General features: G+C 42.7%; 1 protein-coding gene across 2 annotated transcripts in view; it reads right to left on the reverse strand.

The window, feature by feature from the left end:
• Positions 1–24,253, reverse strand: part of arhgap36 (Rho GTPase activating protein 36) — a 37,401-nt gene that overhangs the window by 4,941 nt on the left and 8,207 nt on the right. Inside the window, exons 1-4 of one of the 2 annotated variants that reach the window (XM_079184399.1) lie at positions 19,738–19,841; positions 13,915–14,071; positions 8,269–8,337; positions 1,653–1,924 (exon numbers count right to left, since the gene is read on the reverse strand). In XM_079184399.1, the coding sequence (XP_079040525.1) occupies positions 1,653–1,924; positions 8,269–8,337; positions 13,915–14,050 (477 nt within the window). In that variant the 5' untranslated portion in view covers positions 14,051–14,071; positions 19,738–19,841. Of the gene's footprint in view, positions 1–1,652; positions 1,925–8,268; positions 8,338–13,914; positions 14,072–19,737; positions 19,842–24,253 lie in introns of those variants that run through there. The other variant, XM_079184398.1, reaches the window with a different exon arrangement.

Consider the following 24,253-nt stretch of genomic DNA (forward strand, 5'->3'; position numbering starts at 1 on the left):
TACTTTTCATATCTAATGAATCACAACGTGGGTGTTAATGGCAGAGCATGTTATAGCGGCTCATGATCAATAAGTAGCGTTGACTTTGACTTCCTTCGTTAATCTGAGTGTAAAAGAGAGAAAAATCAACATAATAATTAAAAATGTCCTCCATCCATCTTGTTCCAGCCGTTCATTTCAACCGTTACTCTGTCAGCAGACACGATCTGTCTCTGCACGGGACACGACGCAGCCGCCACATAACTGCTGCCTCACACTGACAACATGAAGATCTCCAGCCAAACTGTGTGTGTGTGTGTGTGTGTGTGTGTGTGTGGGGTCAGATATGTAAACAGTGAGCTGTAAGATGGTGAGTCAGAGTCCCATTTATGTTGAGAAGGATGGGAAACACGTAACCTTCCTCACTCACCACCTCTGTTCTATGAATATGTATTAATACAAATATTTATACTTCAGTTTACAACTCAAATTCCCTGTAAGTAAAGCTTTAAGTTTGCCATAAATTCTAGCTTTAACAAGTTAATAATGTAGTGGTACTTTGAGTGTATTTTGTAGGCTTTTTTTACTTCAGTAAAATATCTGAGTACTTCTTTCACCACTGGAGCAAGTTTACTAGAAGTGTGTTTGGAGTTTTCACAGTTCTTAACTATTTACGGTCAATAATGAACATTGAAGATAATCGTTGGCTGCGGCTCTTTAACACGTCGTCACTTCTGTGCGTCCGTCTTCCACCGAACACTCAGCAGCAGCGTGTTTACTGCAGCGACTCGTCGTACGAGCTGCACTCGATGTAATGATGCTCTTTACGGGCTTAACTTAACGACTGTTTCCAGATCAGCGTCGAGAGGATTACAGGCTGCAACGGGCCGCAAGCACACACACACATGAGAACACACACAACAACAACCACAACAACAACAACAACAACACAGCGTGTCTTCATACGAACACACGACTGTGGAAACAAAAGGAAGAATCTGAGCTGTGAGAATAAATATAATAACACACTAAACCCGGCACAAAGAGAATCACCGGCACTGAGTTTCACTCGAGTTACTGACGCAAGTCTGTCCTAAAAACACGCACACGGAGGCACAGACAGGCAAACACCCTCACGGGGTTAAATGTACAATTTGGCAAAAGGAAGGAAGATTGTAATGTTGCAGTCGGAGCAACAAGAGAAGTCAAACGTAACGTTTAAGGTCCATCACATTCAGTGTCGTTCACTATTCAACTGTGGTAAAAACTACATACATGACTTTTTAAATTACTTTTTACTAACTACTAGTATTGAAACACTGGACAGGTTCATTTACATGGTGGTTTAATTACAATAAAGTATGTAAAAGGTGTAAAAATAATTTAAATACTAAATATGTACATTTCACCACCTGTTCTTACATTTATAAGTTTTACTATTTTCGGATTTTTATGAACAAATTGGGATGTGAAATATAAAAACACTGACAGCCTAAGTACAATAACATTGTGTTGATTATTTAATGCTTGTTTGATTGACTTCCCGGATTTCCTGCCTTCATTTTGTTCTTCTTAAAAGAGTAAGAAAGCGAAATTGAAAATAGAAAAGTCTCCTTAAGACAAACGGGCTTTTACCCGACGACACCCTTCATTCACTCAGACGGCCGTCTCACCCTCCTCTGTCCTCGCCCCGTGTTGTCCAGAAACGTTGGCGACAGCGGGTTGTTCGCGGTCTCCGTAACGGGCGCGACGAAGGAGGAGGAGCCGACCAGCGGCTTGTTCCCGTTGAAGAACTGCCTCTTCTCGGCCCGGAAGCGCAGGACGCTGGCCTCCAGGTCCAGACAGTCCCGCCGGCTCTCCTTCAGGGCGTCCTGCCGCAGCTTGTAGGCCCGGTCGTTGGCGATGACCTGGGAGAGGGGGATGCCGAACGCCTTGGGGGCAGATTCTGATGGAGGGCAAGGATAGAAAAGAGGATGTTGGTAACTGGAGGAGCGATTCTGAAGAGAGAGGACGGAATCATTTGCTGGCTTTACAGAAAGATTTCAAGACAGACAAAGAAACAGTATGAATGGTTAAATAGTATGTCTGGTGAAGCAGGTCTTTAAGTGGACATTTAACAGCTGAGCAAAGCTTTCAGAATGCATTAGTGTTTTGTAAAGTGGTCACAATGAGCCCGTCTTCACTACAAAACACAGTTTTGCAGGTAAATGAATCTCGTCTGAACACTGATGTTGTAAATCAGCCGTTTGGAGAACTGGGAGTCCTGAGGTTTATTTGGAGAACACATTCCTTTGGGCTGATCACATCTGAACTCCAGGCAGGAAGATGATGAGACTCTTCTTTTGTTCACAAAGAAATAACGGACGAAGTGAAACTACAACGAGAACAGCTTGTTACTTCAGGCCTCGCACCGCCGCTCACGGGAGAGATCGGAGTTCAAAGGAGACGAGCGGTGTAAGAATAGACGGAATGAATGGAGGGAGCAGGTAAACAGGTAATCCTGTTAGAGCGGCAAACCAGACATCACACTCAGACTGATACTGGCTTACTGCGGGGGAAACGCAACATGAGTGAGGTCGCTGTCATCGTGGGAGTCTCTGGTCAGCTACTCGACTGCTAAAGCTGCAAATCCTTTGCTCTGCTGCGTCACACGACCACAACGGTTGAGCGCACACTCTGATCGGGCACAAAATCCAGTTAAGAGAGGTCAGTTCAGGGCAACAACAACCAAAACAAAGGCTTAGATTAAAGAGTGACAGAGCAACAATTCAAATGAAGAGAGTTTATTAGATACAATAGCAACATTATATCTATTTATCGAGGCATTTACATGTTTTTGTGCAAGAGAAAAGAACCTATCATCTGCAAAAGTCTGCACACTGACTCAATTCTCAAAGTTTTGGACATGAAAGAGACAAAACATGATAATGGAGAATTCTGCAAAAACACAGATTGCAGAAGTCCCTCGCTGTCCTCCTGCCTACTGCCTCAGCCACGTCAGCTAGGGAATAAACGACAACTCGTCAAAGGAGGATGTTTGCCAGTTTGTGGTCTTGAACCCAGATTGTCCAGTTAACGCTCAGCCGCTGACCAACGACTGATACATCCTGCCGACACCGAGCCGACGGGAAACACGGCAAAAACATCACCAACTCAATCAAATTCGGTGACACGAACATCGGTATTGAATAGTTTTTGTATGCACCACCCACCCCACAAACAAAGATTTGAGTGCTCCCTGCACCACCCGGCGATGACCAATATAAGTGTCCGTTCTCCACCTTATTTAGCATATATATAACACATGATAACAGTAATCCTCTTGCTTGAGCACACTTCAGCAGGACGAACACTTTGTCTTGAAACAGGTTGAAAGGTTTTGTTACACATCGCCCTGTGTGACCTGGTACATTTCATACAAACACAACGTCCCCCCTGCCAACAAAGAACGGGTTCATCCGTTTAATAAGATGTTGATGTGTCTTACGCGCTGTACTTTATGGCTGTGTTTAAACAGTAAGCTCGTGCTTATTCCTCACGGCGTTGACGTCTGTTGGCAGGAACAGCCGAGCTGACCACTCTATGCCTCTGCCTCCTGTCATTGGGCCACATGTTCTTGGCATCCAGTGGGACTTTCTACAACGACGTTAGCTGCTTGTGCTGGAGGTGTTCAGGTAAACACTTGAGGAATTAATAGTGGGCGAGAGGCGGCTTGGAAGTCTCGGACAAACACTTCACAGAGTCAGTCAGCCGAGCTGATGGGACATTTAGACGTCCGAGACGTCCTCGGCTTCACGGGGTTATAAGAAGGCTAGAAGGTCTGCACGTTTCTCAGGTTGTTTTAGGGGTTTTGATTGGATTTGGCCATAGTACGCATGATTAATTGTATTCAATTTCATTTGTATATCACATAATCACAAATTTGCCTCAGAGGGCTTTACAATCCGTACAAATACGACATTTTCTGTCCTTGGACCCTCGCATTAAGGAACAACTACCCACAAAAAAAACTTGAACGGGTGGAAAAATCCATATGACAGAAATGATACAAAGTAGCAGTAATAAATCACACCAGTTAGCATTTCCCTGATGAGACCCCTCTGGGTTAAAAGCAAAACAAACACTAAAACCCAGACAGGAAAACAGATGTGCGTGTCTGGTGAAAGGGTTATTGTTCGGGCAATTTCGCTGCTTTCATTCTTTAGTATTTCTGGTCCTCGGGTCATCGTCTGTTCCTGGAAGACTGAAGGAGATATATTTAGAAGGGTGTTCAGTACTCGCTACTACTTCTCCGTCAACCAGGCCAGCAGCTGCACGGACGATACTATCGGTCCTCCGGGGGCATTGGGTTTAGTGAATGTAAAAACCTGTTTATTTAACACAGGATGTCCTCTGTGTAAACCCCAGTGAAGCACATGCATCAACACAGAAGCAATCTATAGGAAGCTTAGTAGATCAACCTTTTCCTCAAAAATGATGTCTGAAAAAGTGTTGAGGGCAAACAAGTGAAGAATATAACTTTTGGTATATTTTTTCAAAACAGGCTATTTGTCACTCATGCACGATTTATGTAATAATTGTGAGAAAATAAGTCGATCAAACTATGACACTCAACATACACATCTAGCGTCAGTTTTGATCTCGTCATTGACGGCGTTTCAATACGCTCATTACATCCATAGTGTGTTATTTTTAAAGAGTGGAAGTAATCGTTACGTCACCTATTGATTTGTGGATTGCGGTTTCGAAGCCTCGAGTTCGGCTTTTGGCCGTTTTGGTCTGTTTGACTCTAAATGGACCATCATGTACTAAATGAACATCATGCTGTATTGAAGAAGACTTGAAACTAGAGATTGAGACCATAAACTCATGTTTACAATGTTTACTGAGGTAATAAATCAAGAGAGAAGTAGAGTCATTTTCTCATAGACTTCTATACAATCAGAGGAGTCGCCCCCCGGTGGCCATTAGAGAGAATGCAGCTTTAACACATGAAGCTTTGACTTCGCTTTTCAGAACCGAACACAAACAGAAGTCTCCTGGATGAAAGTCCTGTGTTTGTTTGAACCGTTCCATCTTCGCTCCCTTTGTGGACCATCTTTCACTCTAACATCAGTCAAGCTGCCCATAGTGTCACGGGTGGTTTAGCCGCCAACACACGCCGCGTTTCTCAAACACTTTGTCCTTCAGGTCATCGTCTACTGCGTGTCGTCCGACCATGTCTAGTTTGTTTCACTCAGGCTCTCGACCTGTAACAATAACCTGTGCAGTTCAAATAAACTCTGGGCACTCATTCCATCTGCAGTAACTGACACTGAAGCTCTGCGTCCCAGCTGCTACACCACTGCCTGCTTTCAGTAGTTTACCTCCCTTGTTTAAAAGCAATTAGTTAGAAACCAAAGTGCTTGTTGGATGGTCAAAGAGCGTCTGAAACCTATTCATCATTTGTCACGTTTTGTATATAGAAAAAAAGCAACTCCATGAATGGATTCCGGGAGAGGCGGTTTGAACATATGCACCGTTCTGCCCAAATTTAAACGTCTGGACTCGTTCTGTGACGGACTGCTTTTCACTCATTCCTTCGAGTGTGGCCAATCGAAACAGCTATAAACACTTGTGTCAACCCATGTGGTCAAACAACACTTTATACGAACGTTGTTCTCTATGAGCTTATTTCAACCTTCATGCTACCAACATTCAGAAAATCCAAAAATTCCAAGATTTTCCCAAATCTTCTATTAACTACTATTAACTAACTTCATGGCACCTTTAAGTTTGAAAGCTAAACAGTGAGGCCCAAACAAACTAAGGTCAAATTTAAACCCTGATAAAACAATAAATACATAAAACAATGAAGCCAATTCATATGATTATAACAAACTAATACATAAAATGGATAAAAAGTCAAATTAAATAATAATAAAATAAAGCAGTTAAAGGACGATATCACTGTAAAAATGGGTTTTCATTTATAATACACAAATATCTCTTCATATGTGTATATAAATATATCTTCATATTTGCTTTCTCCTCCAATATCCGCCGGGATTTTCTGCAACTCAGAAGTTATTGCGCAGCTGAATCAGCAATCTGCATCAAATCAAGGAGAAGAACAAACAACAGTGGCTCTTCCCGTCATTCACGTTGCCAGATCACGTGAAAAACAGTCTTGACTCATCATCGTTTCTCTCTCAATAACTCCACAACCCCCCCCATAATAATCCTGATTCATGTAACCTGCTACCTGCTGACCCCTGAAGGCCACACGGTCAGGACTCCGCTAGTATCGGGGCAGCGGAGCCAGAGGGAGCGTTGCCAGGTCCCGATGTTCTGTGTTTTGATTAGCAGTGTTAGCTTCAGCTAAGTCCCCCTGTGTAGGAGGCTGGAGGCAGGATTTAAAGACCTGCCAGACAGCCTGGGAATGTGTGTGTGTGTGTGTGTGTGTGTGTGTGTGTGTGTGTGTGTGTGTGTGTGTGTGTGTGTGTGTGTTGGCTCGTATCTCTGCACTCCTGCGATAATCACCTGAGAATAGAGAACATCTCTTTATGAGAGGTTGGAGTCACATTGGCAGATGAGGCTTAGCTTATGTCAAGCTGGAGTTAAAGAAAGCAGAAGGGAGGAAACTGAAAGCAGTTGAAGTGGCTGGAGGCTTGTGTTTACATGTCCTATTACCGATGCCATGGCCGCCATTTAATGGGGACATTAAATAAGTTGTAATCGCACCTTGACATGGACTTGCTTAAAGCAAGTTTATGCATTATAATATTTGATGCACGCATGATTTTCAAAGTGCGACACTCCCAGATCGTTTTGTTCCCATTCAGAGCGATGAAAAGGTCGGCACACTGTGGCTCAGTTTGGTCAAAGGCGCAGACTGAATAGCTTTTAACTTTATGGGTGGATGACAACATGTAATATGGCTTCACTGCTGAATATAAATAAAGAAAGAGGTTGCCTTTGTGTTTACATACAGTCCTCATAGTTTCCACAGTACGAATGCAACTTCATCATCAGCAACACATGATCCAGAGCTGTAAAGTGAAATTTATATATACATAAACATTAAACTCCCTGATTAATCAACCGGGAGTTTCCCTCTGCAAAACCGAGCCATTGGGCTTCACCCCTCAGTAAAATCTTCCATGTCAGCTTGATAGAAACTGTAATAATGAAGTTGTTAAAACTATAAGACGGGACCTCAATATTAAAGCAGAATACTCATTTTGTAATATCAGTTATCTCATTATTTTGTGTCGCTCAGGAGGAAAATAATGCCAATGCAAAGTAAATTAGGAGCCTAAACTAAACTGTTGGTTTTGTTGCCTAAAGCTAACTGTTGGTTTTGTTGCCTCAAGCTAACTGTTGGTTTTGTTGCCTAAAGCTAACTGTTGGTTTTGTTGCCTAAAGCTAACTGTTGGTTTTGTTGCCTCAAGCTAACTGTTGGTTTTGTTGCCTAAAGCTAACTGTTGGTTTTGTTGCCTCAAGCTAACTGTTGGTTTTGTTGCCTAAAGCTAACTGTTGGTTTTGTTGCCTAAAGCTAACTGTTGGTTTTGTTGCCTAAAGCTAACTGTTGGTTTTATGCCTAAAGCTAACTGTTGGTTTTGTTGCCTAAAGCTAACTGTTGGTGTTGTTGCCTAAAGCTAACTGTTGGTGTTGTTGCCTAAAGCTAACTGTTGGTTTTGTTGCCTAAAGCTAACTGTTGGTTTTGTTGCCTAAAGCTAACTGTTGGTGTTGTTGCCTAAAGCTAACTGTTGTTTTTTTATTAATTTTGCAAGTAATGAGATAATCAAACTGTAGCCTTAGTGTGTTAAATCAAAATAGATAAATCTGATTTAATTGGATAAAAAAATCTGAGCAACCACAAATGTTACATCACTTTGAACAATGTGAACATCACGAAACATGAATTAATATTAATTCAAAGCTGGTGACTGCCAGTAAGCGTTGGTAGGGTAACACAGCATGACTGTGGAGGGAGTTTGTGTTCAGTCATGAATCTGTTCATGTCGCAACAACGCAGGCTCGACTCCCTGAACGCTCCATCACTCTGCAGCCCTGAACCACTTGTGCTTTATAAACAGCATTTCAAGTATGTGAGAAGACCATTAGCGGTAAAAGCCTATGGACGTCACTGTGGTGGTGACTGAAGGGGACATTGTGCTGGACGGTAATATTTACTGTGTGTGGGTGCCGGGTCACTTCATGGAAACAGACTATCAAGGGAGACAAACTGTATTGTTTTCTTTAATGTGAAACCACATGTGACCGTGTTTTGTGCGATGAACTCACCTCGTTCTTTCTTTTCCTTTGAAAAGGAGTCAAACTTCCTGCGTAGAGATTTTCGCCGTTTGCGTATTTCTGTGAGAAAAAAAAAGAAGAAGAGATAAAAGTCACCACGAATAAAATGATTAGTGACGATGAAGAATGTGTGAACAATGAAGACTGTGTAGTGCTCAGATACATAAGTCTGTGTCGAATATGTGTGTTTCCACGAGGATCGCAACACAAACGCTCTTATCGGCCTTAAAATAACTTAATACACTCAATCATCACTTCTTTCCCTGAAACACAAACACCGCCCGCATTGCGACCTTCCTCGCTTTCCTCTCCTCTTTCCCTTATTATCTTTTCCTCCCAAGTGCATCCACCTCGTCCTCGGCTCTAACAATAGAGCCGACTCTCAACAGACCTGGTTGTTTGTTTGATTAGCCCCTTTGCTCACGACTGCACGGCATCAAACACGTGGGTTTTATACATGTGGAAGGAAAATCTAGAGAACGGGGATAAATGAATAGCCGCTATGGTTAGGTGAAAACTACACTTTACATATTTTCACTGTAAAATTACAGTAATCTACCTGCAGTAATGTCTCTCTACTGTATCAAAAGAATACAGCAACGTACTGCAATCAAAGCATCCAGTAATTTACTGTAATAATTCAAACATGACTATATTTTTCTGGCAGCAGTTTCACCAGCAAGACTTTTACAGAAATGTACAGTATCGCTACTGTATCGAAGAATTACAGTAACTTACTGTAATCAAAATGTACAGAAATTTGACAGCAATAGAAAGACGTGAAATAAAACAAACTTTCCCCTTTTGGGAGATGGGGTTTTGTCGGACGTGATGTGCATTCCTGCATCCTTTTTGTTTGGTGTTTGTTCTCCAAATTGCAGATGACTAGCCAAACATTGACATTAGTTGTAACATCGGAGTTTGATCGCAACGGCTAACGTTGTGCAGCTTCTCTCTCCGTGTGGCTGTTTTACACGGACACTTGAGTTCATGAGCAAGAAGCCATTGTTTGGGTGTTTAGAATATTTAGCTTGTTTCCCTCTTAATCACATAGAAACAGTAGAAAAGTGAAAACACCGAGGGGAAGAAAGAGTATTTGTGTGTGTGTGTGTGTGCATGTCGGGATAAAAGGGTCAAATTCCCATGACTGCAGGAAATTAGAGTTTATTTCCAAAGCGCACGGCCCCTCCCATCACACACACGCCACCTCCAGCTATGGCTAATCCCTTAGCGTGTGTGTGTGTGTTTGTGCACATGTATGCACTCACATTGTATGATTACATAACGCACATTCACAGAGAGCTGTGACACACCGAGACGAATGCAGGGCCTCCGACTATAACCGATTTGTTGATATTTTCCTGCAGTTTTGCAACATCATTTGTCGTTGGCAGAAAGTTTTTTTTTTTTTCTATCACCATTTCTCCCAGCCTAAATTGACATCCTTAAAATGCTTGTCTTTTAAAATCCAGCAATAAAGCATGAAATTCTAATATTTGAGAAGCTAGAACCAGAGAAACGTTGACATGTTGAAAAACGCTATATTGTCAAAACAATTATTTTGTCTTGAAAAAGAGGACCTTCCTGAACAAGTGGAGCTCAAGGGAAGAGAACCAAAGCTGGGGAAAAGTTGAAGACGGACAGAAGATCAGAGGAAGCAGAGAGCGAGTTAGTCTGGAGTCCCTGTAGAGACTCACAGAGAGAGAGAGAGAGAGAGAGAGAGAGAGAGAGAGAGAGAGAGAGAGAGAGAGAGAGAGAGAGAGAGAGCGAGAGAGCATGAGAACGAACTCTCCCAAAAACACACCAAATAAGAGCAAATCTGTCCCACAGCCACTGACAGGTTTCACAAAGAATCCATCGGATCCTGCCAACGAAACCAAATACGCTCGTGCACAGAAACACACACACAGGTGCATGCAAACATGGACACTTATGGAGGAAGTACTCCAGTACTACAAATACTCTGTGGTACCACTGATGGGAATCTTTTACCTCTAAACTACCTGCGTGCACCGACAGAAGGACGATATCTTTTTATCATAGAGCGTAGAGGAGGATGGATGAATGTGCATTCTACCACATGAAAACAATTAATGTTACGATTGTATCGTAAATTCTCTGCCAAATGGCACCGGAGGACGGCTATCGTTTCGAAAGGTCCACAAATGAATCCAGTCCTCACGTTTTCTGTGTGTATCTGTCAAACGCCACCAGCGCTCCAGTAGTAAAGATGAAAAGACAACTTCCAGTGGAAGCGGGGAATGTGTGACTGTGTGTTTTCTTGCGTTTTTTACAAGCTCTTGGCCGGGTTTACGTGGGTTGAAGGCATCGTTTTGGTACATAGAGCTGGTGTTGTTTACAAATAACTAGGTACCAGGTATTTTTCCCAAACAGGGAACACATGGGAACATCGCAAACCGCCCAGATGTGGAGATATTGCTGAATGTCTGTTCCCTGAATTTCAACTTGCCTGCAATTTGCTTCCTGGAAATTCATAAGCCAAGACAACGCAGTGAGTGATTTACTTGTGTTTTCCCAGGAATCTCAGTGTGTGATTGAACCCGAACTGATGGGAAAAGAGTTTACGTTCATCCCTAAAGATGAGGAAAATTAAGAGAGCGAGAGAGGAACATTTCCCGAAAGTGAGGAGGGTAGGGATGAGCAGAGTCTCACAGGATGTAAGTTGCTCTGAGTCAAAACCTTGTTTTATTCCCTCGAGACTATTGTTGAGGTTTTATTTATGTGCTCACAACATGAGTAACACACGGTCACACAGGCTTAACATCCGTGACCTCCAACACTCTGAGTCCTATTAAGAAGCCAATATTATGAGAGTATTAAATATGACAGAAAAATCGAATCGGATTATTAAAAGGTATTAATGCAGAAGATCCCAGTGGGGAAAAAGTCCGTTAAAGGCGGGTGGGATTGGTCAAACAAACACAGGACTTTCACCCAGGAGACCACAGTTGGTTTCCAGTGTGAAAACAGTAGTTGACTTTGTCCTTGATGTCCTAGTTATCCTCGTAGTTGACTAGAGAAAGTCTGTTGTTATTCATTTACTCAAGTTAAGCTGTTACGGCACGTTGTTGCGTTCTTATTTTAAACACAAACCACAATCTTAATAACCTTAACCCAGTACGTGCTTAAACTTAACAGAAACACGCATTTGCCAACATTTTTTCTTGGCGATTTGGGATGCAGGACCATCACTCTGAAGAAGAGACAAATTCAACATAACTAAATTCTTATTTTTACAATCAAATAACTTGAAAACAATGCGACAAAGGGGACAAAACAAATGTGTTATTTGCAGTTTTAAAGTTACGCTGTGGAGTTCATGAGCAATGTTTTTTATGAATGAGGCAATACAATACTGCCAATGCTTGTTTACTGACCAGGTGACAGTAATGTACTGAGAAGTGCAGCAGGAGGAAGAGGAGAAGAAGACTGCAAAGCTCACGAACATGAATGTAATGAGCTTCACTTTTACGCGGTCAGAGTTGAGCAGGTCGGGTTAATAACTCTTGAGAGAGAACAGTGGAGTCTGAGAAAAGCAGCTTACATAAAGGCTGGTCTCAAAGGACAACGGCTGTACGGACAGACCACACACAAAAACAACACACCACTGTGACCCTCCCGACCTCAGCATTTTCTTCATCCCAATAAACTGCAGATTAAAAAAGAAATCCCAGTTTGCGGTCGGCGAGGTGATTGAAAGATTTACGGTTTGTTGGTGAAACGATCCTCGACTTTATCGGCTGGATGTTAGAGTTCAGATGATACGATAACTGCAGATAGACAATATTTATAAGCAGGGAGTAAATCCAGCAGTCTGATTATAATCTACGTAGAGGATTGACTTGCTTAAAGTTACTGTGAGGAACTTATATCTGGTCCTGAACCAGTCTCAGTGTAGTCCTGGTCCTCTATCAGACCTCCATCAGTAAAGAGACCATCAGAGAGAAGATGGTCTGTTTCTATAGAGTTATTCTTGATGCTCGTCATCGGAGCCACCGGGTCGGATTCTGGTGAAACCAGATGAAATCATGCAGGTTCACCAGAACCTCCTTCAGCTCAGACTCCAGCAAAGGCCTGTCCACCGTGGACAGACCCAGATCCTCCAGCAGAGACCGGTCCACCGTAAACAGAGCTTCTCTGCAGCCTTGGACCTGCAGTCGACGCTCCGGAGGGAGGAGGAGAGCTCAGCTCCCGGCAGCAGCGTCTCCTCCTCCTCCTCCTCCTCCTCTACGATCAGAGCTTCTCCTCCTTCTGCTGGAGACCCAGGACCAGGACTGAGAGGGGCAGACTGTCAGACCCTGCTGCAGTAGAATGAGAGCTTTTCTAAAGGGACCTGGTGCTCATGAACACTACCACTTCAGTCCACAGGGGGCGACAGAATCAACACAACATAAAAGTTCCTCGTAGTAACTTTAAGTATCGAACGATGTGTTTCTGTGTGGAAGCCTGAGCTTACATTCAATACCCAAAATCTTTGAGCCATGCTTTATGTCTTATAGACCCTGTAGCTAACATAGACACGAACATAATTAAGTTATAAAAATATATATGTATGTCTACACTTTCTAATAGTAAAGCACGTTGTACAATGTTCAATTCAGGTGTCTTTAAAAGCAGAATATCAAGTGTATGCAGAAAGTAAGACTTTCTTTTTGTTTGTTTTATTAAATATCCAACGAATATCCAACCTTCACCAATATCAGCCAGTAAGTAGCTTGAGAGGAGAAAGCCGAGGCTCGTTACGCTTGTTGCTCCGGGTGCTTTGCAATAACGTGATGTTGCCTCGAGAGACTTTAGAGAGAAAATAAATCTGGAACAAAAGGAAAGAAACTAGATACTGAAAAAAGAAAAGGAAACATTTTCATGACGGAAATCTGAACAAATTCAAAGTGATGCTGAAGTTTGAGCTCATTGTAAAATGCAGCGATTGTAATCTGCAACAAATCCAAGATTGAATGTGTGACACTGACTGAAGTCTTCTTGTGTGGTCCCTCACTTTTAGCTAACTGTTGGAAAAATAAGCAATAAAAATGTCTTCAACAAGCTTCGCTAGAAGAAATAACCTTTATGGCTGCAGTTCCTCTTGAGATTATTTTTGTGTCCATAGGAGGCAGAGAGACATCAAGGAGCCTTTTTTAAACTCTCCTCGTCAGAAAAAACAACATCGGTCATGTTTTTGTACAGCCAGATCTGATATCTCACTCTCATGTTTAATCCTAAGCACCGTTCTCCTTTTTCCTGACCTCCACTCAAAATCCTGGCAGTATTTGAGATACTTGGGAAGAACAAACAAATCGTGCAGCGTCCTTTGCTCTTTCTTATCATAACTGACAAGACACATTGAACAGAATGTTTTCTTTAAGCCAGATTGACTGAGCGCTCATCCTCGGCTGTAACTCGTCTCCACGAGCGAGACACAAAACATCAGAAGTCCCTCGAGAAACATCGTGCGGTCGTAATTCATCGTTCGTCCACAACCTGAGCAATCAATCAAGCAAAGTAGGTTCGCATCTTCACCTCTTGACCTTTTTATGGTTGACCTGAATTCATTCCGACACGATGTGAAAGTCTTGAGACATGCCTGTGTTTGCTAATTCACAAACATTGTTTTGGTACCTCTCGGGATGCTGATCTTGAAGTCCAGGTCCCTCTCCTCCAGGTGGTACAGGGCCACTTCCTGTAGCCTGGCCCGCTCCAGCTCCGACAGGCTCTGGATGGGCACCGGCTGCAACCGCACACTCTGACCCAACATGGTCGCCCACGTGTGGTCGCCCTGCAGAGACGAGAGAGAGAGAGACGATTGACAAAATGGTCCATAATTTAACCAAAAAACCCCCAAAAGCTTTAAGGATGAAGTGGAAATCTCTAAATGCTGAAATCAGTGAACGTCACCAACCGACCACCAACCGTTACCATGTTGTAGTCAGAGTTGATGTCCCGAATTTAATCTTTATTTTTAGTTTACCCATCTTTGTCTGTTTTCGTTGCTCTGAATGCTAATTTCAGTCTCTACAGCCACAACTTTCCTATGTAAAAAGGTGCTAATGCAGGTATTGAAGATACATTTTTTAATCATAATGCTTTTGATTTGTTTCTAAACATCAGTTTATAGTTACGTATCTATCTTTCATCGATTCATTGGCCGAAGAAGGCAGTGGGATGTGGTCAAAAGCTCAGGGACGAAGCTCACACACACTCCCATGCTCCATTGTTTGGGGGTCGACTAAAACGCTGCCACGCAACATACAACACACACGAATAGACTATTGTTGTTCCAGTAAAACATTTTCAAATGGTCCCAAGAGGAAAGGTTCTTCGTCTGCGGTCCGAAGCGGAGACTTTCTTCAGTGACTTCTATTTAAGAAATACTTTGTTCTGAGTGGAGACTTTTATGTGAACAGTGGAGATGCTTGGATTGGCTGAGCTCCAGCTCATAATGTTTGGGAGACTAGACGTGTTGGAGCTGAGCCGGATTCAAACATGACCCAGCTTCTACTTTCAACTTCTACATTTATACTTTTAGGATTTTGTTTTTGCTACAGCGGCCACAAACAATAAGTCTGATCCTTCCAACGGACCCGAACCGTCTCCCATCAGTGCTGTACGCGAGTACACAACTGAGGTACTGATTTTTACACACAAAGTATATGAAGGTAAGAGTGACTAATGAGTAACAGGACGCAGTGAAGAGGAGTCAAAGAGACCCAACGAGAGGCTTCAAGAGAGACGGAGGAAACAAACAACGTGGGTGTGATGGAGCGATGCGGCCGTCACAAGTTAACGAGAACCAGAGAAACACTCACCACCGGTTCACCCCGTCACACGCAAATGTGTTTTCAATTTACGAGTGTGTGTGTCTGCGTGTGTGTGCATGTGTGTGTGTGTGTGTGCGTGTGTGTGCGTTTAAACCCATCGAGAAACGAGGAAACGCATGGAAATCAATCAACGCAGTGAAAACCAGAGGGACGGCTCTCTTTTCTCTTCCTTACTTTTCCTTTTCACTTCCTTCTCACCTTTGTTCTCTTTTCTTTGTATCCCCTCCGTCCTTCATCTTTTCCATTCCTTCTTTCTTTATATCTCTTCTGTCCTCCCCCCCCACTTTCCTTCCCTTTTGCTTTCCTTCCTTACTTCTTTTCTTTAATTTTGTCACTTCCCTCCTTCCTTTTTTTATTTCCTTCCTTCCCCCTCCGTTCATTTCCTTCTTTCCTCCCTTTTCTTTTCCTCTCTTCTCCCTTTCCCTCATCCCTTCCCATCTCTTTTCCTTCCTTTTCTCTCCGTTCCTTTCCTCTTCCCTTCCTTCCTTCCTTCTGTTTTCTCTTCACATTTCTTTGAAGCGTTCATTAAGTCGATCTGAACATCATACAACATTATTTGCTAATTAAACTAATTAATTAAACTTCTTTACATGAAAAGTAATTGGATCTCTAAAGTCATTCGGATTCAATCAACTGTAATATGTCCTCTTTAACATATATCGTGTCTCTTTAAAGGATTGAAAGAACTTTGTCAAAGCTTCTAACTATAGATGAAGAGCCGTACGTACGTACATGCCTTTGTATAATCACTCTTTTGTCAACACTCGGCCTCGAGCCTCATCTCAGCCTTTAAAGAAACACGGTGACCCTTCACAGCTATATTTACAATGACTGCCTCCCTCTGTATGCGCACATACGTACACATCCACATGTGTCTGACGTCTGTAATCGAGCCGGACCTCAGCCCGCCGCAGCGCAGCGTGATTGGAGTAAATTGCGTAACCAGACCGGTCGACTGCGCTGAAAGTGGATGAAAGTTGCACCACAGAGGCTGGTGAGGCGCTATGAGGAACGTTGGTTTGCCGTCTGAAATGTCAAAAGGGGAAGAAGTGACATTTAGGATAAGTGCCGTGACTCACGGACACAGATGTGCACGTCTAACAAAACAAAACGTTTTTCAGCGCACATTTGCCTCATTGCACGGGGGGGTTCATCCTTACATGTCTTTTTATATAAACTAACATTGTGAGAGATTGATGAGGGCGATCTTTGCAAAATAGTGAATAGAGACGGAAGTTTCAAATTCCGTTTGAATGGTAAAAATCCAAACAGCCACTGCGGAGATATGAAAGTGTAAAGTCAAGATAATTATCTGGACCACAAGTTTGAGAGCTCAGGTTTCAATGAGGACATCAGTAGGTGAGTGATTTCAACATATTTAATCCGGGAAACATACGCTGATCAAATACCAGAGAACATAAACCCTTTGAAAGGTCTCCTTAATGCTTCATATTGCACCTTATCCCCGTCTCCTAAAATATACGATACATACGACAAAACTGCATCGCGTGTTACGTTTCGAGGGTAACGCGAACGTTTGCTTTTGACGTAATCGCAAATGTGAAACTGTTAAAACGCAATCGAGTGGTTTTGCGGCAGCATAAACGTAAGGTGTTTACGTCCTGAAGGTAAAACTCAAAGACAAACAACAAACCAAAAGACGTGTTTGAGGTTTTGACCACGTTGGGCAGGTCAAACAAAGTTGGCGGCCATCTTGCCCAGAGATCCACAACGTAGATGTAACAATCGGGGTGCAGAGCCCCACGCCCTTTGTTTGGCTTCAGTCAGAAGATCCGGGAGAGGAAACAATTCAAACCAGACGACAGAAAGATAGAAGTGAGGTGAACCACAGCAAACGACGACTAAAGAGAAGTCGGCTCTCTTTCGGTCTGCAATCAAGGATCTATTGTTTCTACATTCATGAGCGGTAAATCTGCCGTCATCATTGTGCGTACTTTGACTCCGTTTAGTGCGAAACCTTTTGAGCTAACAAACCGATCGCTCTTTCACAATTTCCAGATGTTACACCGGTCCGAGACATTCTTTCTCGGAACGAGATGAGATAAGATCCGGACGGAGGAACCGGCCACGCCGTTTAAATATATGAATTACATTTGTGAAGATGATAGTGAAGAACAAGAAGCAGTTCAACTCAAAAACAGGACAAAGACATTTCACCAGGAATAAATTTACAATCAGGGACACAGCGTACGAAGCAGCACCTGTTAAAACGTCCGTATACCTGCACATTTCTGCTGCTTTTAATTAAGCAAATTATGGGATAAAACGCTAAAAGGCTAAAAAAAAACGTGTGTTTACACAAGGAGTGTGTGTGTGTGTGTGTTTGTACCCCTCGTCTGATGAAGCGATAAAGTAAAAGAAATGCGCTCTGATCGCTAACAGATGCTTCACTTTCTTTTTTTTACCTTTTTCTCTGCACACACCAGACCTCGTTCACTTTTTCATCGTTTTTAAATATCTCACTGCTCTCCCTCTTATGAGGTGAGGTGTTTTCTTTATGCCGAATCACCGGAAAACTGTTGCGTTAACAAAATAAATGAGCTTTTTCATTTTTGTGTGGAAATTTCACATTCCTTCCTAACGAGATCCTCACAGTGCGTCTTTAGCGACGTGCTACATGTTAGCTGGTCGGCACGACTTTAAGAGTGACGATATATATAATGCAGAGAACAAAACTTCTCTTCTGGTTTAGTTGGATATATTTGGATTTTGTGGAATTTTAGACCGACTCGAGATAAACGTATGATTTAGTCATTTTAAACCAATAATAGAGATGTAATAGAGAGACATGGTAGAGTATTAGTGGACCCTGACCAATCATAGCTTCCTGTCTTTAGTGACGTACGTCCATAGACTGTATACAAGAAATTACCTGTCAATCACTGTGTAGCCCCGCCCCTAAAGCATCCCCTGCTTTATGGTCTGTTTGACTCTAAATGGACCATCATTTACTAAATGAACATCATGCTGTATTGAAGAAGACTTGAAACTAGAGATTGAGACCATAAACTCATGTTTACAATGTTTACTGAGGTAATAAATCAAGAGAGAAGTAGAGTCATTTTCTCATAGACTTCTATACAACCAGAGGAGTCGCCCCCTGGTGGACATTAGAGAGAATGCAGGTCGTAAAACACTTCTTCTAAACCCCACACACACACACACACGTTTGTGTGCTTCTCCGTGTGAATGGGTTTAGTTCCCTACGTCTCCTCCGGTGGCCCTGAAGGTCTTTGCTGCTTCATTTGTGATGTACAATAAGTCGACGGTCGGCTCCGCGTTATACTTAAAATTGATCAGCGGTGCAGAAACTGTGACCCGCTTCCTTTTTTTATTCCTCATTTCTCCCCCGTCAGTACTGAAGGTCCTCAGGAGCTTTCAGGTCTTGTGTGATTTGGGAGAAATAAGCAAAGTGGAGCCGAGTACAAATTAATAATACGTGAGTAAAACTCTACGTACTGTTTCCCCACAGAAACATCTTCCAGTTCAACATGTATTCACTTCAAAGATTTTAGTTTTCTTACACCCGAACAAAAGCCTTTCTTTCAGTATTTCATATTATAAATGTTTTCATGATTCTCTTAATGAAGGAACATCATCAGGTCTCATTAGGAGGCTCTCAGAAAAACACATCCCCGCGCCCTGCATTAGTATGCAAAAGGTGCTTACTCATTTACACCAGCACTGACAAGCACACACACACACACACACACACACACACAAGCACACACACACACACAAGCACACACACACACTCGTACGTACGTAAGTAAACAGACGGGAGGCACTAATAGGCCCCTTGGCAGCGCTAGAGACTTAAAGAAACAGGTCTTCTGTCGACACAGCAGCCCTTCTGTGTCAGTCCATGACTAAACTGGCATGTTACACACACACACACACACACACACACACACACACACACACAGAAACACCAACACACACACACACACACACACACACAGAAACACCAACACACACACACTTCACGGATCACAGGCTCTCTGCCGTCTGGAATTCGACGTCAGGTCAGTGGACGAATACTAACAGTAGTGGATTAGTGGGATGATGTTTATGTAGGTGCAAGTGCAGCATGTGTGTGTGTGTGTGTGTGTGTGTGTGTGTGTGTGTGTGTGTGTGTGTGTGTGTGTGTGTGTGTGTGTGTGTGTGTGTGTGTGAGATGCATTTCAATGTACGGCGCATAATGAAAACATTTTAAGATTTAAATTTGAACTTGTTTTATTCTAAATGTGGACCTGCTGCAGGTATAAAGGTCTTTATCAGAAGCTTGACCTAATTTGGGGGAATTAATAATTGAACCTGGTTAACCTGCTACTATAACAACTGAGTTTATGGTGTTTACTAAACGGTGCACCTGCTCACAACAAGGGCTTTAACGAGGCATCGACTGCTGCGAGACGAACGTTTTAAATAAGAATTTTACATTATAAAAGTTATAAAACTTTAGTTTACCTTAGAATCTGAGCTGTATTTCACCAAATAAGACACGTATGTCATCGGCTTTTAACTCAAAAAGGCTTTAAATTAAAGGAGATATGTCACTACAGTATCCTCTGCTACACACACACACACACACACACTGTACCTGTATTGGAGAGTCACGTTGTCTTAATTAAAATCCCTCGTAATCGGTTCCTGCAGATTTCTTCGCCCCGTTTATTTACTTTGTTCAGACACTCAAAGGCATCTCTGAGCACTGAGCTGGAGAAGTCGAGCAGCAGCTCTGAGTCAAAGCAGCAAGAGAGGGAGGGAGTTAGAGAGAGGGAGGGAGGGAGTTAGATCAAGTGAGGAGGAGGAGGAGGAGGAGGAGGAGCGGCGCGTAGACTTGACTTCCAGGAGCTGAGAACGTAAACACAACAGAGAGGAGGAGGAGAAAGGTGGAGCGGGAGAATAAACTAGGGAGGGAGGTGAGGGGGTAAGGATGGACCATGAAGAGGAAGAAAGGGGAGAGAGGGGGAGAGGAACAAAGGAGGCAAGAAAGGAAAAGACGATAGGAAGAAAGACAGAAGGCCATGAGAGAGAGAGAGAGAGAGAGAGAGAGAGAGAGAGAGAAATCGTAATTCCATAAGAAAAGTATCAAAAAGGTTTAATTCAGGAAATAAAGTGTTCAAAAAAGAACATCGTGAAAAATGAGAGATGGAAGAAATGGGAAATGAGGAGGTAAGGAGGTAAGGAGGTAAGGAAGGAACGAAGGGGAGACAAGGAGCTAAAGGGTATAGGAGGGGAAGACAGGAAGTCAACAAGTTAGAAAAGGAGTTAAGGAATCAGAGGAGGAAGTAAAAAGGAGGTGGAAGGAAAGAAACTAATGCAGGAGACAAGGAGGTCAGAAGGGAATATAGAGGGCAGGAAATGAAGAATTAGGAAGTAGGGAAGGAAAGAAGGAGAGCAAGAAGATGAGTTAAAATGGAAGAGAAGGAGGTAGGAAGTAAGAAGATGAAGGTAGCATAAAAACATAAAAGATGGGACAGAAAGAGATAAAAGAGGGAAAGAAAAGGGAGGCAGGTAAGCAGAGAAGGACGGAAGGAAGGAAGGATGAAGGAAACAAGGGAGATATAAGAGGTAAAAGAGGAAGTAAGGAAGCAAAGAAGGAGAGTAGACACAAGGGACAACGGTGTATGAAGGCAAGATAGGGGTTAGGAAAGAAGGAGATGAAAAGGTAAAGTAGGAGGTAAAAAACAACGAGACAGGAGAGTTCAGAGGAGACAAGACCGTGAAGGAAAAGATGTTTAACTGGAGAAGAGAGGAGGAGAAGAAGAGAGGAGAAGAGAGGAGGAGAGAGAGGAGGAGGAGGAGAAGAGAGGAGGAGAGAGAGGAGGAGGAGAAGAGAGGAGGAGGAGAAGAGAGGAGGAGAGAGAGGAGGAGGAGGAGGAGGAGGAGAGAGAGGAGGAGGAGGAGAAGAGAGGAGGAGAGAGAGGAGGAGGAGGAGAAGAGAGGAGGAGAGAGAGGAGGAGCATTTTCTCTCTAGTGTACATCTCTCATGTAAATATGTCTTTAAAGGCGCTTCTGACTCACGACTCCCACGTCCAATTAAATGAACTGCATGAATCTCTGAAAACATCTGTTGTTTCCAACACGGTCAATAAAATAACTCATGAACCCAAACGATGTCTGACATAATCAGCTTATTCACGACATAAAGAGTGCAAATAAAGGTGACAGAATGACCACAAAGAGACACAAATGACTACAAAAACATACAAAATGACCAACAAAGACATGAAGAGACGCACAATGAGCAGCAGACTCGTCTCACTGTCGATGTAGAAATGTGCTGATTACAGTGAAATAGTCTTCACCTTTGACCCTGTGGAAGGTGCTGTTCCATAGATCTCATGGATACCACACGCCGGTCGTGTGTGTGTCTGTGTGTGTGTGTGTGTGTGTGTGTGTGTGTGTGTGTGTGTGTGTGTGTGTCTCCACATCATCTTTGATCCTCCTCACTTCCTGTAACGCCGCCATACATTTCCAGGTCAGAAGTGACATTAGATGGTTTGTGTGTCTCATGTCCTCAAACTCTTGTGTGCTGACTCGGACTGTACGCTTCAAAACAGGATGGATGATCATCACACACACACACACACACACACACACACACACACACACACACACACACACGCACACACACTCAGTGTTGAACCAGGATATCCACGTCAGGACAGCGCTTCATTGACTACACCGCCACCTACAGTCTGAATGTACAACTACAGGACTGAATGACTCGTTCATTCAAAGTTAGTTATCTGTCTTAGTTTTATAAGTTCAACTTTTGTAAAAAAGTACAACATGAACCTCTGAGATGTAGTACAGTATAAAGTACAACATGAACCTCTGAGATGTAGTACAGTATAAAGTACAACATGTACCTCTGAGATGTTTGTGGAGTAAAAGCATTAAGTTACATTAAATGGAAATTCTCAAGTTAAGTACAACTACCTTGAATTTGTACTAACAATCATGATCAGTATCATTACGAAGCATCATAAGAACAGAAAGTAATACAAATTAAAAACATCATTCCACCACTGGGTCCTGGTCTGGTTCCTGGTCTGGGTCCTGGTCTGGGTCCTGGTCTGGTTCCAGCATGTTTAAATGTGATCCACAGGGATCAGATTTCCTGTTTGTCCTCTACTGTAACTGTCTTTCAGCACAGTGAGTCCCGCACAGACGTGAACAGTGATTAATAGATAAGAAACACGAGTGTGAGGTTCGTGTTCAAAAACAACTGCACAACCAGACAACAAATTACATTTATTTTTAACTGTATTTGGGGTGAAAAAGGTAATTGTCGCTAACAATAGAAACATTTAACTTTTAGAGAGAAGCAGGAATTGTAAAATTAAAGTACAGAAGCTGAGAGAGGACTGTTGTGCTTTGAAATCTCATTTACGGATTGTGAGGAAATTGTAAATTATAAACCAAAGAGTTCAGAGGAGTTACGACTCGTTTACTGCCGACCTCAGCTGATAACTGCTGTAAACTTACTGACCTACGAGCTGCTTAAAGACGCAGCAGATGCAGCAACACGCGCAGAAGACAAGCTTGACGTTATCGTCGCGCACACACACGCACACACACACTCACACACACACACACACACACACTCACACAGTTCTCCGCACAGAGCAGCAGAACACAGCAGAATGAGGCTATAAAGTTACCTGGATGACTTTTTTCTCACGCTGCTACGTGACCGAGCATCCAGCCAAGGACATGAATTTCGTGACCATGCTTGTACAAAAACTCACTTACTGTGGAAACGAAGAGCCGGCGCCTGGTTGACTCGCTTGTTATCTGGATTGGCTTCGTTTTTGGCAAACTCGTGTCTCGTTGAGTGATCATTTATTTGGCTAATAAAAAAAAAAGATCTCGGGCTCAGAGTGCACGATGAATATCTGATTTCCTGTAATTCATTTAACACTTAACTTGAAGATGATTATTACACACAGAGTCCTTCTTTATCAGCTGATAGTCAGGAGCATAAAGAGGCAGATAGGGACTTACCGGCTTACAAGCAGCGTGAGCCACCATCAGATGACCGCGTTACCATGAAGTAGGGACAAACAGATCAATAACGTCTGATACTATGAAACAACCAGACATCATTAATGACTCAAATATTGTAAGAAAAATACTTATTTTCAACCAAACCATGATGTCAAACTAGACCTAACCTCAGTACCGTTGTTGCCTAAACATCAGTCATTTTGTTGCGTGAAATGTTTCAATTTAAAACATTAACCAAGTGTTTAAAAGCGTGACTGTAATCTGAGAGAAAACATGTTTCCCTGAAAACAGAAACGAAAGCAGCCTGCAGGTTAGTTTGTAGGTGTTGGGTTTGTAGGTGTTGGGTTTGTAGGTGTTGGGTTTGTAGGTGTTGGGTTTGTAGGTGTTGGGTTTGTAGGTGTTGGGTTTGTAGGTGTTGGGTTTGTAGGTGTTGGGTTTGTAGGTGTTGGGTTTGTAGGTGTTGGGTTTGTAGGTGTTGGACTTGTAGGTGTTGGACTTGTAGGTGTTGGGTTTGTAGGTGTTGGACTTGTAGGTGTTGGGTTTGTAGGTGTTGGACTTGTAGGTGTTGGGTTTGGCGCCAATAATAAAACCCCAAAGAAAAACATTCCGTTATGGAAGCTACAAAAAAAATGTAATCCAACTTGGCACTAAATAATAATAAAAAGATATTGTGCAATACTTTATTATTAATCCCACAAAATACAAATACTGGATGATCTGCATTTTTTTCTTTGACAGATAAAGATTTTGTCACCTCTCTTCCTGCAGATCTTCTTATTATCTCATTATGTCCCACCACCCATTAAAATACCCCCAAGTTTAATTTTACAACCTTCCCATCACCCACTGGTCTCTCTCTCTCTCTCTCTGTCTCTCTCTCTCTCTCTCTCTCTTTCCCCAAGAGGATTTTGGGAAAAGGAGAAGCGGAAATGCCAACGCCGACAGAGGAAGCAAGACTCCAGCGAGGGTATTGATAACAGGTTGTTCTCTCTCTCTCTCTCTCTCTCTCTCTCTCTCTATCTTCTCTAAACAGGACGTTCACATCCACACCCATCATCATCATCACCATCACCATCTGATAGCGTCCACCCTCCTCA

The sequence above is a fragment of the Pholis gunnellus genome, assembly GCF_910591455.1.
Source record: "Pholis gunnellus genome assembly, chromosome: 23".
Lineage (NCBI taxonomy): Eukaryota > Metazoa > Chordata > Actinopteri > Perciformes > Pholidae > Pholis > Pholis gunnellus.